The sequence below is a fragment of the Marmota marmota genome, unplaced genomic scaffold, assembly GCF_001458135.2.
Source record: "Marmota marmota marmota unplaced genomic scaffold, marMar, whole genome shotgun sequence".
Lineage (NCBI taxonomy): Eukaryota > Metazoa > Chordata > Mammalia > Rodentia > Sciuridae > Marmota > Marmota marmota.
In genome coordinates, this window is record NW_026000185.1 from 20810878 (window position 1) to 20824192 (window position 13315).

General features: G+C 46.2%; 1 protein-coding gene across 1 annotated transcript; it reads right to left on the bottom strand.

Annotated features, from left to right (window-relative positions):
• Positions 1-5178: 5178 nt before the first annotated feature.
• On the bottom strand, positions 5179-7615 carry Spn (sialophorin). The gene has a single exon (XM_015491290.2). It carries the CDS (start codon positions 7613-7615, stop codon positions 6152-6154), a length of 1464 nt encoding a protein of 487 aa, XP_015346776.1. The 3' UTR covers positions 5179-6151.
• Between the last annotated feature and the right edge of the window lie 5700 nt (positions 7616-13315).

Here is a 13315-nt window from a genome sequence, read left to right on the forward strand (position 1 = left end):
TTTTAATATTTATTTTTTAGTTTTCGGCGGACACAACATCTTTGTTTGTATATGGTGCTGAGGATCGAACCTGGGCCGCACGCATGCCAGGCGAGCGCGCTACCGCTTGAGCCACATCCCCAGCCCTTGACCTTGAATTTATAGTGCTCCTGCCTCGTCTCTGAATGGCTGGGATTACAAGTGTGTGACACTTTGCCCAGATATAACCATGATCTTTATGTGTACTCTTGAGAGTAAAATAGAAACATACATTTCAAAATATAAGATGAAGTATAATATACTGTAAGTGATGATGTGTTTGTGTGTTTATGTAAGAGAGAGGAAAATTTTGTTATTTAGGAACCTAGAGGGGCTGGGGTGATGGCTCAGTGGTAGAGCGCTCGCCTCGCACGTGCAAGGTCCTGGGTTCGATTCTCAGCACTACATAAAAATAAATAAATAAAATAAAGTTATTGTGTACAACTACAAAAAAATATTTTTTTAAAAAGAAGCACCTGCATAATTAACTTTTGTAAAAGAGGAAAAATTACTAGTTTGATCTCTGAACAAAATAAATATTTTCAATATTTTAAACTATAAACGCTCTTCTCACTCCTCGAAAGAGCACAGGACTTATTCAGGGAGGAACAGGAGTTTGATGAAGCTGGAGAATCTATAATGTTTGGGCAAAAGGCTAGTCAGGCAGGGTGGGCACAGGAGGGGCAGGGCTATCTTAAGAGGGAGGGCTTGTGGATGCAGGAATGATACCTGGACAGCAGCGCCTTTGAGAAGGGTCCTGGTTGATTTGTTATCTTGGCTGTTGTCACTAGTGCTTCAGTAGACATGGGAGTGTAGGTGTCTCTTTGAAATACTTATTTCCTTTGGGAATATACCTAATTATGAAGTTGCTGGGCATATTGTAGATCTATTTTTAACTTTCTGAGGAACCTCCATACTGTTTTCCATATGGCTGTACTAACTTACATTCCCACCAACAAGTGTATGAGAGTTCCCTTTTCTCCTCATCCTCGTTAGCATTTATTTTTTGTCTTTCTTGATAGTAGCTATTTTATTTATTTTTGTGGTATGGGGCCTTGTGCATGCTAGGCAAGCACTCTACCATGGAACTACATCTCCAGCCCTTTTTAAATTTTTACTTTGAGATGAGGGTTCATTAATTTGTCAAGACCAGCCTTGAACTTGTGATCCTCTTGCTTGAGCCTCCCGAGTAGCTGGGATTATGGGCATGTGCCACAGAATGAGGCAATAGCCTTGTTAACTGGAGCGAGATGATATCTCTTGGTGGTTTTGATTTGCATTTCCCCTGGTGATTAGTGGTATGAATATTTTTTCATATACCTGTTGAGAAATGTCTATTCAGGTATTTTGCCCATTTTTAAAAACATTTTTTTAGTTGTCGATGGACTTTTATTTTATTTATATGTGGTGCTGAGAATCAAACTCAGGGCCTCACACATGCTAGGCAAGCACTCCACCACTGAACCACAACCCCAGCCCATTTTGCCCGTTTTTTAGTTGGATTATTTGTTTTTGGAGCTGTTGGAATTCCGATTGCCCATCAGTGAAAGAATGGATAAATAAAATGTGGCACATGTACACCATGGAGTACTTACCACTCAGTATTTGGAATAGCATTACTGTAAATGAAATTCTGTCATTGAGGATAACATGAAAGGCATATGTGATGTGAAATACATCACACACAGAAAGATAAATACTGCATGATCTAAAAAATCTAAAAAAGCCAATCTCATAAAAAGTAGAGATTAGAATAATGGTTATAGAGGCTCAGGAGTGGTCAGGAAGCAGGGTGTGAGGTCAATGAGTACAAAGTTACAGTTAGGAGGAATAATTTCTGGTTTCTAGCTGGGAGCCCTGTTCTACACCTGTAATCCCAGCAACTCGGGAGGCTGAGACAGGAAGATCACAAGTTCGAGGCCAGCCTCAGCAACATATCTATCTTGAAATAATAAATGAACAGGACTAGGGTGTAGACCATCCCTGGGTTCAAGCCCCAGTACAAAAAAACAACCCCAAAAGAAATCATAAATCTTCACAAGCTCCCTGTCTCAAAATAAAAAGTAACAATTTTAGGCCCGGCACAGCGGTGCATAACTGTAATCCCAACGGCTCAGGATGCTGAGGCAGGAGGATCTCGAGTTCAAAGTCAGCCTCAGCAATAGCAAGGCACTAAGCAATTCTATGAGATCCTGTCTTTAAATAAAATACAAAAAAAGGGCTGGGGTTGAGTGCCCCTGAGTTCAATACCCAGTAACCCTCCCCCCAAAAAAAGTAAAAAGGACTGGGGATAGAGTTCAGTGTTAAAACACTCCTGGGTTCTGGTGTTCTGTTGCACAGTAGGGCGACTACAGTTATTAATATTATTTTTTTGTATTTCAAAATAAGATTTTAAGTCTTTCACCAGAAAGATATGATAAATGTTCAAGTTGATGGATATGCTAATAACCCTGATTTGATTATTATACATTGTATATGTATATTGAAACATCGCATTGTACCTCATAAATCTGAATAGTTACTGTGTGTCAATTAAAACTATAATAAAACTTAAAAAAAAAAAAAGAATTAGAAGGGTCTCTGGGCCTTCACAAGCACGGGATGGAAGGAATTAGGATGGGGCAAAGAAGTCTAGACAGGACCCAGTGATGGGTGATGGGGCCTGGAGAGAGGGAAGAAAGAGACCCAAGTGACAGTGGAAGAAGGGTCAGCTTGACTTGGCACCTGGGGAGCAAAAACAGAAGAGATGGTTTGAGGATGTTGCCTAGGCGTGTTGCCTGGGCAACCAGAGAAACAGTGGTACCCATCCCTTGCTGAGGCCCGGAAAGAGGCAGGCGCACACTGCTCTGCTGACTTTGGTGACTCTCTCGCCCTGTCTTTCTGTGTCTGGCCTATCCACCCTCCGCTCCTCCGTGCAGGACACCAACCTGCCCTTCCGGCCTCATCCCCAGCTCTCCTCAAACCAGACGCATCCCCCATGTCGCCCCGTGGAACATCTTTTCTGTCAACATTTTTTCTAAATGTCAAAATCTCAGATGTTTATTGTACAAAATTTGGAAAATACAGAGAGGTATAAACAAAATCAAAATCACACTCATCACTTTATAGACAAGCACAGCAAACATTTGGCAAGATTCCTTTTTCTTTTTTTCTATAAGTATACATATGTCTTTTGAATTTTTATTTATAGTGTTGCAACATCCAAATCATGACAGTTTTTTGGTTCTGCTTTTGTTTTGCCATAGAAATGTGCTCTGCCTTTGGCAACACTCAGTGCCATTAAATAGTGTGTGTGTGTGTGTATATATATATGTGCATATATATATAGTTTAGTTGTAGGTGGACACAATACCTTTATTTTATTTATTTATTTTTATGTGGTGCTGAGGATCGAACCCAGGGCATCACATGTGCAAGGCAAGTACTCTACCGCTGAGCCACAACCCCAGCATGCCCAGCCCTTTTTAAGTGCTGTACCACTGAGCTACAACCCCAGCCCCATATAGCTTTTAAAAACATGGTTTCTAGTGACTATCACAATTATCATGAACTTATAACTATTTTCATAATTGACACATTTGAACCTACCACCACATTTTTATATTTCATTATTTCTCTCAGTCTTTTTTTATTTATCCTCCAGAAAACTGAAAGGCAGCTGGGTACCATGGTGCACACCTGTAATCCCAGTGACTCAGGAGGCTGAGGTAGGAGGATTACAAATTAGAGGCCAGCCTCAGCAACTTAGTGAGATCTGCCTCAAAAGAAAATGGGCTGGGGATGTAGCTCTGTGGTAAAGCACCCCTGGGTTCAATCCTCATTATATAAAAAAAAAAAATTGAAATGCCTCTATGTTTTTGCCTAACATATTTATTGTGCTCTTGCTATCCCCTCTGCCAAAAAACTGTCCTTCCTTTTTCCAGCCTGGCAAATCTTTCCTATCCTTCATAATCTCTGAGGGGTCACCTCTTTCATTCATTCACTGAGGACCTGCTACCTGCCAAGCACAGTAGCCACTAGGAATGTGACAAAGACCCTGGGACAGACTCTCTCTGCAGCCTCCCAACCTTCCCTCAGGAGTGAGCGAGCCATGTGTCATTTTTTCCTTTAATGCGCTCATGAAATGAGTAACTTGCTTGTGTTTGTGCCTCTATTTTAATCCTCAGAACACCTTGAGATTTTCTAGACTGTGAAATTACTGTTGGGTGCTTTCCCACTCTGCCCCTGCTCTCTTCAGGATTTGCCCAGGACCTGAAAACCACAGCTCAGAAGATGACTGTATCTTTCCAATGAGAGGGAGGTGGAGCTGATGACCTCTCCATCTGGTGACAGTGTCTTCTAAATCTGAAATTGGGGCGCTTGGTTTGACAAATCTAAGATAGCAGTTGCTGTACCCCTAAGGGGCTTTGGCAACTCCCTTCTGCCATTCTGGGGCTGCAGTTAGTCCAAACAGCAACCTTGTATAAAATAGGAAAAAGTGCCCAGTGTGGCCCCTGGGTGCCCAGTCTGGCTGCCAAAGAACACATTTCCATGCCAGCTTAGCCCTTCCCCATGGGCCAGGACTAGAAGCAATGGCCCAGCTTAAACAATAGCTAGATGCTGCCACCACTCTTCATTCCCTCTGCCCTCCGACTCCCTCATCCATAGGCCCTCCCCTCCCCTCCCCTCTGGGCCACACGGGCGTTCACACTCACATGGCTCCCACATCTCTTTTTTTTAATAGGTCAGTCTGTCTGCTTTCAAACAACTGCACTCTGACTCAACAACTTCCTCTTTGCAAATTTCCTCTTGGCTTTGGGGAAACAGCACAACCACCTTTGGCCCCTTTGGGCTGGGGTGGGGCGGCTCTCAGGGGCAGCACAGCTGTGAGTTTTGTCCCCTCCTGTCTACCCCAGACCCACAGGGGAAGTCCCTGGCACTCCCCTCCCTGGGCATCCCCTCTCCTTATTTGACTCACTCTCACTGATTCCCCTGGGAGAAGGGAAGAAGCTGAGCCCTGGAAGAGGACACAGGGACAGCAAATTAAACAGGCAACAGCAGGGACCAGTCCCCTCACTTCCAGGCAGACTCCTCTCCACAGCCTCTGCGTGTGTGCGTGTGTGTGTGTGTGTGTGTGTGTGTGTGTTGGAAATGGTGGCCGAGCTGAAGGAACGGACTTGGTGACACATATGGTCCTTTTATCAAGTTGGCAAAATTGGCATTTTTTTTGGGGGGGGGGCTATAGAGAGAATCGGATTTTCTGCTGGGTGTACCCCGTCTGAACCAAGACAAGAGCACATATATTCTGAGCAGTCCCTGGGTCCCCCACCCTGGGTTTGGCATCTCCTTAGTCTCTGCCCACTTTCTGTCCCATCCCTCCCACTGCACTTTCTATCACCCTCCGTAAACACGGTGGAATCCTCACCTCTGGCACAAATGGCACCTTGAGTGGACCCCGGCAGTTGTGGGGCCTCTGAGAACTATACGAGGCCAGAAAGTCTTTTCATCTTTGTCCGTGGAAGACGAAATAATGAAGTCACTGGCAGCTTCAGTCCATAAGTCGGGGACAGGGTCATGGCTTGGGCTATGGGCCAGCCCAGAGTCCAATGCTCTGGGAAATGTCACAGAGGACACAGCTGGATAGCCCTGTCCAGTCCCGGCTCCTGGCTGGTCCAGAGTGAATGTAGGTCCCTGGGCTGGCCCAGTAGGACTGTCCTACCTGAGGGACTTGGGTCATCTACAAAGTTGAATCCTAAGGAATTTGGGGGATTGTCATTTCCTTCTCCAATGTCCTCAAGAGAGATCCTTTGAGAAATCAAGTGAAGGTTGGCATCATGGAGACTCAGCAGCTGGTTCCAAGAACAAAAAGTAATGGGGAAGCGGTGGGGAAAGCGGTGGTCAATGAGAAGGCTGAGTCTTTCCGTTCACAAACATTCTATTCTGCAGGTGCGCCCCGGCCCAGGTGACAGATGTGGCACTGGGTAACAATGCTGGCGGGAGGCTCAGGGTTGAGAAGGTAGGTGCAATTCTGAGTCAAGACGCTGGGCAAGAACCCAGAGGGTGCTGAGTGAGTGTGCTGGGTGAGGAAGGGGTTGGAAGCGATGCTAAGGGAGGAGGTGATGGCAGATGGCAGGGATCCTCAGAATTGCATTATTTAAAAACTTGAACGTGCAACCCCATCCCCCACTTCTGGCCCATTGGAAGTGGGGGCTTCCACCGCCTCATCCTCACTGCCCACCAGTGGCTCCTCTTCCCCCTTTGTGTTGGAACCTGACCCAGACTTTAGTTCCTCCAGCACCAAGGAGCCCTGGCGAGACTTCCGTCTGCTGAAGAAAGTGGTGAGCAAGGGCCGCTGGCCAGACACCTCCGTCTCAAGGACCCTAGAGTCTTTGTTGCCCCCAGCACCTCCCCCTGGAGTGGTTGTGGCCTCCTCATCAGGGACCCTGGCTGGCCCAGCCCAGGCATCCACCACTCCATTGCGCTTTCCACCTGTGTTCAGCATCAGGACCCCGGTTCGCCTCTTCTGTCGCCGGCGCCACAGCAGGAGCAGGGCCAGGAGGACTATGACCACCAGCAGGGCCACAAGCACAGGTACCAGCAGCATGCCATTCGACCCTGATTTTTGCGGGGAGCTAGTGCTTATGCTTATAGAGGACTGGGAGGTAGTAGATGCAGAGGTTTTTATGCTAGACACTGGGGGTCCTTTGGTCACAGTGGAGGTCCCCAGAGAGCTGGTTGTCATGGTGACAGAGTGTCCGTTGGTTTCATTGGAAGGTTCCAGAGAGATAGTTGCCATGGTGACAGGGAGTCCACTGGTCTCATTGGAGGGTTCCAGAGAGCTGCTTGTCATGGTGACAGGGGGTCCACTGGTCTCATTGGAAGGTTCCAGAGAGATAGTTGTCATGGTGACAGGGAGTCCACTGGTCTCACTGGAGGGTTCCAGAGAGCTGCTTGTCATGGTGACAAGGGGTCCACTGGTCTCATTGGAAGGTTCCAGAGAGCTAGTTGCTATGGTGACAGGGGGTCTGCTGGTTTCCTTGGAGGTTTCCAGAGAGCTAGTTGCCTTAGTAACAAAGGGTACACTGGTCTTGTTGGAGGTCTCCAGAGAACTAGTTGTCATGACGACAGGGAGCTTATTAGTCACATTGGAGGTGTCCAGAGAGTCAAATGTCGTGTTTTCACTTGTCACAGCGAGGTTTCCCGAAGACTTCACTGCTTCAGTGACAGAAGGGTCACTAGTTGCATTAGAGGTTTGGGGGAGTGCTGATGACTTCTTAGTGGACACTTCCTGGGATGTTGTTGGCTCAGGTACAGGGGGCCCAGTGCTGGCGCCAGTGAAAGTCTGAGGGTGGGTCACGTCACTGGTTGTAAAGGTAGTTGAGGAGGGTGGGTTTGAGACCAGGCTTCCAGTGCTACTGGCCTCCTTAGGGTCACTTGTTATTGGCATGGCGGAGTTATCTGATTTGAAGTTCCCGTTTTCAAAGGTACCTGCGACTGAAGAAGCAGAGGATCTTCCTGTGTTATGCGTCATGTTCACCAGAGACTCTTGGCTCACCACCTGGACCCAGAAGCCCCCAAAGAGAAGGAGAAGCAGCGCCATTTCCAGAGCGACAGGCATGCACAGGAGTTGAGACCTGCGGGTGGGGAAGTTGGAGAAACAGAACACTCAGGGGCTAGGGGAAGGACCTAGCCAAGCCCTCCCCTCTGCCCACTTCCCTGCCAACTGCCAGCCCAACTTGTGGTTTAACGACTTTTCCACCCTCACTTTTACTATTATCAAAAATAACAAGGGAATGTGCTGGCAGCTCCCCTATCACCCCCACCATATGCACCCCGCACCCCAAGCCTTGGCAACTGAGACTCCAGCAGTGACCATGCCCTCCAGGCCTCTCCTTATTCTATGTAGCCCAATGGCTCCAGATTCTCTCTTCCCATCACCTGTCAGGATCTTTTTAAGCCATATGCACACTGCCAGGTCTTCTGAGGCCTCTGCCTACCCCAGGTCACACACTCTTACCAGTTCAATTTGATAAGGTGCAGGGCTGGCGCCAGCCACTCCAACTCCTCCTAAGGTTCAGGCAGGACTGGGGCAGACTGGGCCCCAAGGGGAAAGGAAGTGGGCTCTGGCTCCACCCACCCCACCCCTGCATCCTGCCCCACCCGCTCCTGCTCCCATCACCACGGGGTACTGGAGGACTTGGGGGCTCAGCAGAGGGAGGAGAGGGTGTGGGTTTTCTGGAATGGGAATTTGGGTCTTAATTGGGGTACAGGATGGCAAAGGGTGAGAGCTGGCATAAGAAGGTGCATCTAGGGGGTGCAGAGGAGGAGATGGGAGGGGAGGGTGGTTTCCTTTACAGCTGTGGTCCCCCAAGCTGTTAGGTCAGGACCCCGGGTGGTGCATTTCCTGTCCCCAAGAGCTCCCAGGAAGTAGCAGGGTCAGGGGAAGCCCCAGACTCTGACTGGGGGCCCTGAAAGCCTTTGCAGGCTGATAAGTTCTTGACCACACCAGAAGGAATTAAGGGTCACCACAACAGCCCCCATTAGGACATGCTTAACTAAAGCAAGGCCATTACAAAACATTTCGTACACCATGATCTTATTTTTGTATGCTACTAGTAAACATGTGGGGATCTATATGGAAAATGGTCTGGAAATATATCTACTGAGGGGTTAGCCCAATTGTACTTGGCTGGGTGAGAGTAGGGATTCTCTCCTCCAGCCCACCCAAGGTGCTGGGGATGGAATCCAAGGCCTCGAACATGCTATGCAAGGGCTTTATCACTGAGCTACACCCCCAGCCCCAAGTAAAGAACTCTGTAAATTTTTTTTTTCCTTTGGACAGTTTGTTTCCTGACTTTCCTCTAATTGAGAAGCTTAAACTTTTTGGTATGTGTCGTTTTGGGGTTTTGCCTTTAAAAACTGATTTTTATATTGTAAAAGCAACACTTGTGCATAATAAATTAGAACAGGTCCCTAGCAGAGTCAGGGAGTATACCCTAGTTACAAGCTGGTGAGTTAATCTGACCCAAAGACATGAGACTCTTGGGTCAGAGACTTAGGAATTCATTACTCACAGAATAGCAAGAAAAATGAGCTTTAGGTTTATATCGATGCCGGGAGTCCCCGGGGGGAGGTGACACAGAAGGGTCCATTTTGTGTGTGTGTGTGGGGGGGGTGGCGGGGGGATTGAATCCAGGGCTTTGTGCATGCTAGGCAAGCACTCTACCAACTGAGCTATTTCCCCAGCCCAGAAGGGTCCACATTTCCACTGTGTACACAGTAGGCCGACATGGCAGCCAAGGAACCCTGACCTTGAGACAGGGTATTGCCTCTTTTATAGCCCGTGGTAAGCCAACCTACTGCATGTCTTGAAGGGAGACACAGCTTCATCCCTGAGTTGCCCACTACAAACACAATGCTGAAAACGACTTGGGTATGGAATGATCAGGGCTTGCATCTTTGGCATACCAATAAGAATGTGCAGGGATGCTTAGAGGCTGTGGCTGATGGCTTTTCCTACCAGTCAGCAGAGTATCAAATGAAAATGAAAAGTTTCACACCCACCCCCAGATAAATACTTCTTACAGTGTGTTTACACAAGCGTATATTTGTGTATTTTGTTATCTACTGTTCTGAACTTTTTTTGGTTTTGTTATTGAAAAATATTTTGGCAATTTATATATCTCCCATACATACGTTTTTTAAAAATGTTTTACAGTGCCAGGGTGTCGAGTTCCTTGTGACTAAGACACTCAAGGTCACTCCAGGGGAACTGGGCTGGCACAAAATCACCACACAAGAGACAGAGATACCTTTTCCTTTGGAATCCTGTGATGGGTCCTCTGACCTTAAGCGTTGAGAGAGAGAGAGAGAGAGAGAGAGAGCATGTGCTGAACACTTTTATTGGGGAGAAGCCATTCAAATGAGGCAAGGGGTCAAGTTTCAGGGGCTGAGTCTATCTTCCAGATGTCTGCTGTCAGCAGGTTGAATGACATCTTGGAAGGCCACACCCAAAGGCAGAGCAAGAGAAAGGGACACACAAAGTGTTTCCATGGAACATTCTATCCAAAACAGGGCAATGGGGTAATATCACAAAGGAATAGGTGAGCGTAGCTCAATCCATGGGGCAACAGGCCCGTGTCTGAAGATGCGTCCTCAAACTTCCAGGACCAGTCAATGTCCAGGTCACTACGAGATGTAGTGACAGTCAAAGCCTCTCTGACTCAGAGAAGGAGAATGCAAATCATTCAGACTGGCTCCCCACACTAGGGATGGAACCCAGGGCCTCATACAAGCTAGGCAAGTTCTCTACCACTGAGCTATAGTCCCAGCCATATGCATTATTTCAAAAAATACCAATCTATCTATTTATGTTTGCAGTTCCAGGGATTGAACCCAAGTACCATTTTACTACATCCACAGTCCTTTTTCTTATTTCTTTTGAGACAGGGTTTTCTTAAGTAGCCTAGGCAGGCCTTGAATTTGAGACCCTCCTGCCTCATCCTCCCAAGTCACTGGGATTCTTGCTTCCAAATGCATTACATTTGATAGAAAGCACCTCAATTTAAGTATTCCTTATTGATGAACATTTAGATTGTTTTCAATATTTCATCATTATTAACAATACCACAGCTGGGCGCGGTGACACACGCCCTGTAATCCCAGCACCTTGGGAGGCTGAGGTCAGCCTCAGCAACTTAACAAGGCCTTAAGCAACTCAGTGAGACCCTCAGTGAACCACTTAGGATGTGACTCAGTGGTTTACCACCCCTGAAATCAATTGCTGGTAGAAAAAAAAAAAACCTGCAATAAATGTTTTTGTTTATTTTTGTGGGATGATCATGTATTAAAACAAAGATTGGGGAAGAAGAGAGACATTGGGAAAGGCAGAGAGGGAAGAAGGAAGGAAAGCAGAAGAAACTTTCCCACTGTTAGACATTTACATTGTTTTGACCGTTTGCTATTGCAAATAGAAAAGCAAGAATAGGCCAGGCACAGTGATTCACGCCTGTAATCCCAGCAGCTCAGGAGGCTGAGACAGGAGGATTGCGAGTTCAAAGCCAGCCTCAGTAACATCGAGGCACTAAGCAACTCAGTGAGACCCTGTCTCTAAATAAAATACAAAATAGGTCTGGGGGTGTGGCTCAGTGGTTGAGTGCCCTTGAGTTTAATCTCCATTACCTGCCCCACCACCCTCCAAAAGTCAAGAATACTTAGCTGCAAAACTAGGTGTGGTGGCACATGGAAAGTTCAGGAAGTTGAGGAAAGAGAATCACAAGTTCGAGGCCAGCCTCAGCAAACTTGTCTCAAAAAAAAAAAATTCATAAATAAATAAATGGCTGCAAAGTAATTAGAGGTGAAAAATATTTTAACTGTAGAAAAAGATAAAAAAAAAATGATGCAAGACTGCACAAAGACTCTCATCCTTTAAAATAAAACCCACTGAGGCAAAAATCATGTTTGACATGGCCAAAAATAAGAGACCCTAAGGTGGAGGGAGAGATTAAAAACAGGAACTAGGGGTGACCTCAAGGTACCAGAGGAGAGTGAAACTGAGAAAACTGCTGGCAGCAGTGGGGACTGGCACTTGTACCTGGCACTTGCCAGGTACAGTGCCAAAGATTCTCCCTGCCTGATTCCAATTGTTCCTCGCAGCGTGAGGAAGCAGAGGCACTGAGAGGTTGACTAGCTGCCCGAGGAGCTTAGGTGAGCTGGGCTCAGAGCCCTGCATGGTCTATGCACATAGCATTTACTTCTGAAATCACCCTGTGACATCCATGCCGTTAACCCCATTTTACAGGTGAAGAAACTGAGAAACAGGTCTGAAAAACAAAATGATTAAGAGATTTGCAACTCCTTCAACCAGCAAGTGCTAGAGATGAGATTTCAGAGCCAGGCTATTTAAAGGCCAAAGACCAAGGGTAAGGATCTTCATCTGATGTTGCTTATGTATGAATAATCCAATAGAGGCTAGGTAAAAGAAAAAGAAAAAGAAAAAAGGGGCTAGATACAGTCTTAAGGTGTGTCTAGGAAGATTTCAGAGAAGCAATATATTTGAGCTGGATCTTTAAAAAACTAAAGGAAGCCAGAGGCCAGGCCCAGGGATGCACGCCTATAATCCCAGCCGGTCTGGAGGCTGAGATAGAACAGCCAGTTCAAAGCCAGCCTCAACAAAAGCAAAGTGCTAAGCAGGTCAGGGAGACCCTGTCTCTACATAAAACACAAAAAGGGTTGGGGATGTGGCTCAGTGGTCAAGTGCCCCTAAGTTCAATCCCTGGTACCTTCCCACCAAAAAAAAAAAAAAAAGCTAAAGGAAATAGGGACCCTTCTCCTTCTCTTATACACACATCCATCCAATCTATCTATAAATGCAGTCATTTCTACCTTCAAAATGAACCCAGCATCTGATAGCCAGATCTTGGCTTCCAAATACACTGTCCCTGTAGGAACCAGGGCTTCTCCAAAAACGACTGATTTCAGGGCTGGAGTAGTCAAAGCATGAGACACGCCTGGAAAATCTTCTTGTCTCAAATAAGTGCTCAAAGAATAATAAAGACATGTCCAAAGGACAAGGAACCAGCTTGAAGGAGTTACCAAAGCCAAAGCAGGGATACTTTGAGCATCAAAAGAAATAATGGGGGCTGGGGTTGCGGCTCAGTGGTAGAGTGCTTGCCTAGCAAGTGTGAGGCCCTGGGTTTGATTCTCAGCACCGCCTATACATAAATGAAAAAAAAGTCCATCAACATCTAAAACAATATTTAAAAAATAAAAAAGAAAGAAAGAATGGCAAGGCAGGCATGGTGACACACATCTGTAATCCCAGAGACTTAGAAGGCTGAGGTAGGAGGATGGCAAATTTGTGGCCAGCCTCAGCAACTTATGGAGGACCTAAGCAGCTTAGCAAGAAATAAGTGCATTAAAGAAGAAAAAAATTAAAAGGGCTAGATATGGGCTGGGGTTGTAGCTCCATGGTACAGCACTTGCCTAGCATATGTGAGACACCAGATTTGATCCTCAGCACCACATAAAAATAAATAAAATAAAGGTATTATGTCCATTTACAACTAAAAGTGTTTTTTTTTTTTAAGGGCTGGGGGTGAAACTCAGTGGTAGAGCATCCCTGGATTCAATCCCCAACGCTGGGGAAAAAAAAAAAAGTTAAAAGGATTATAGAGTTAAAAACTGACCAATTACAACCACCATAATAATAATTGGTTCAGGTAAAATGGATATTAAAATCACTAGATAAAATTGGAGCTGTGTGTGTGTGTGTGTGTGTGTGTGTAGAATATTTATACAGTCTTAAAGTATCTCCCCA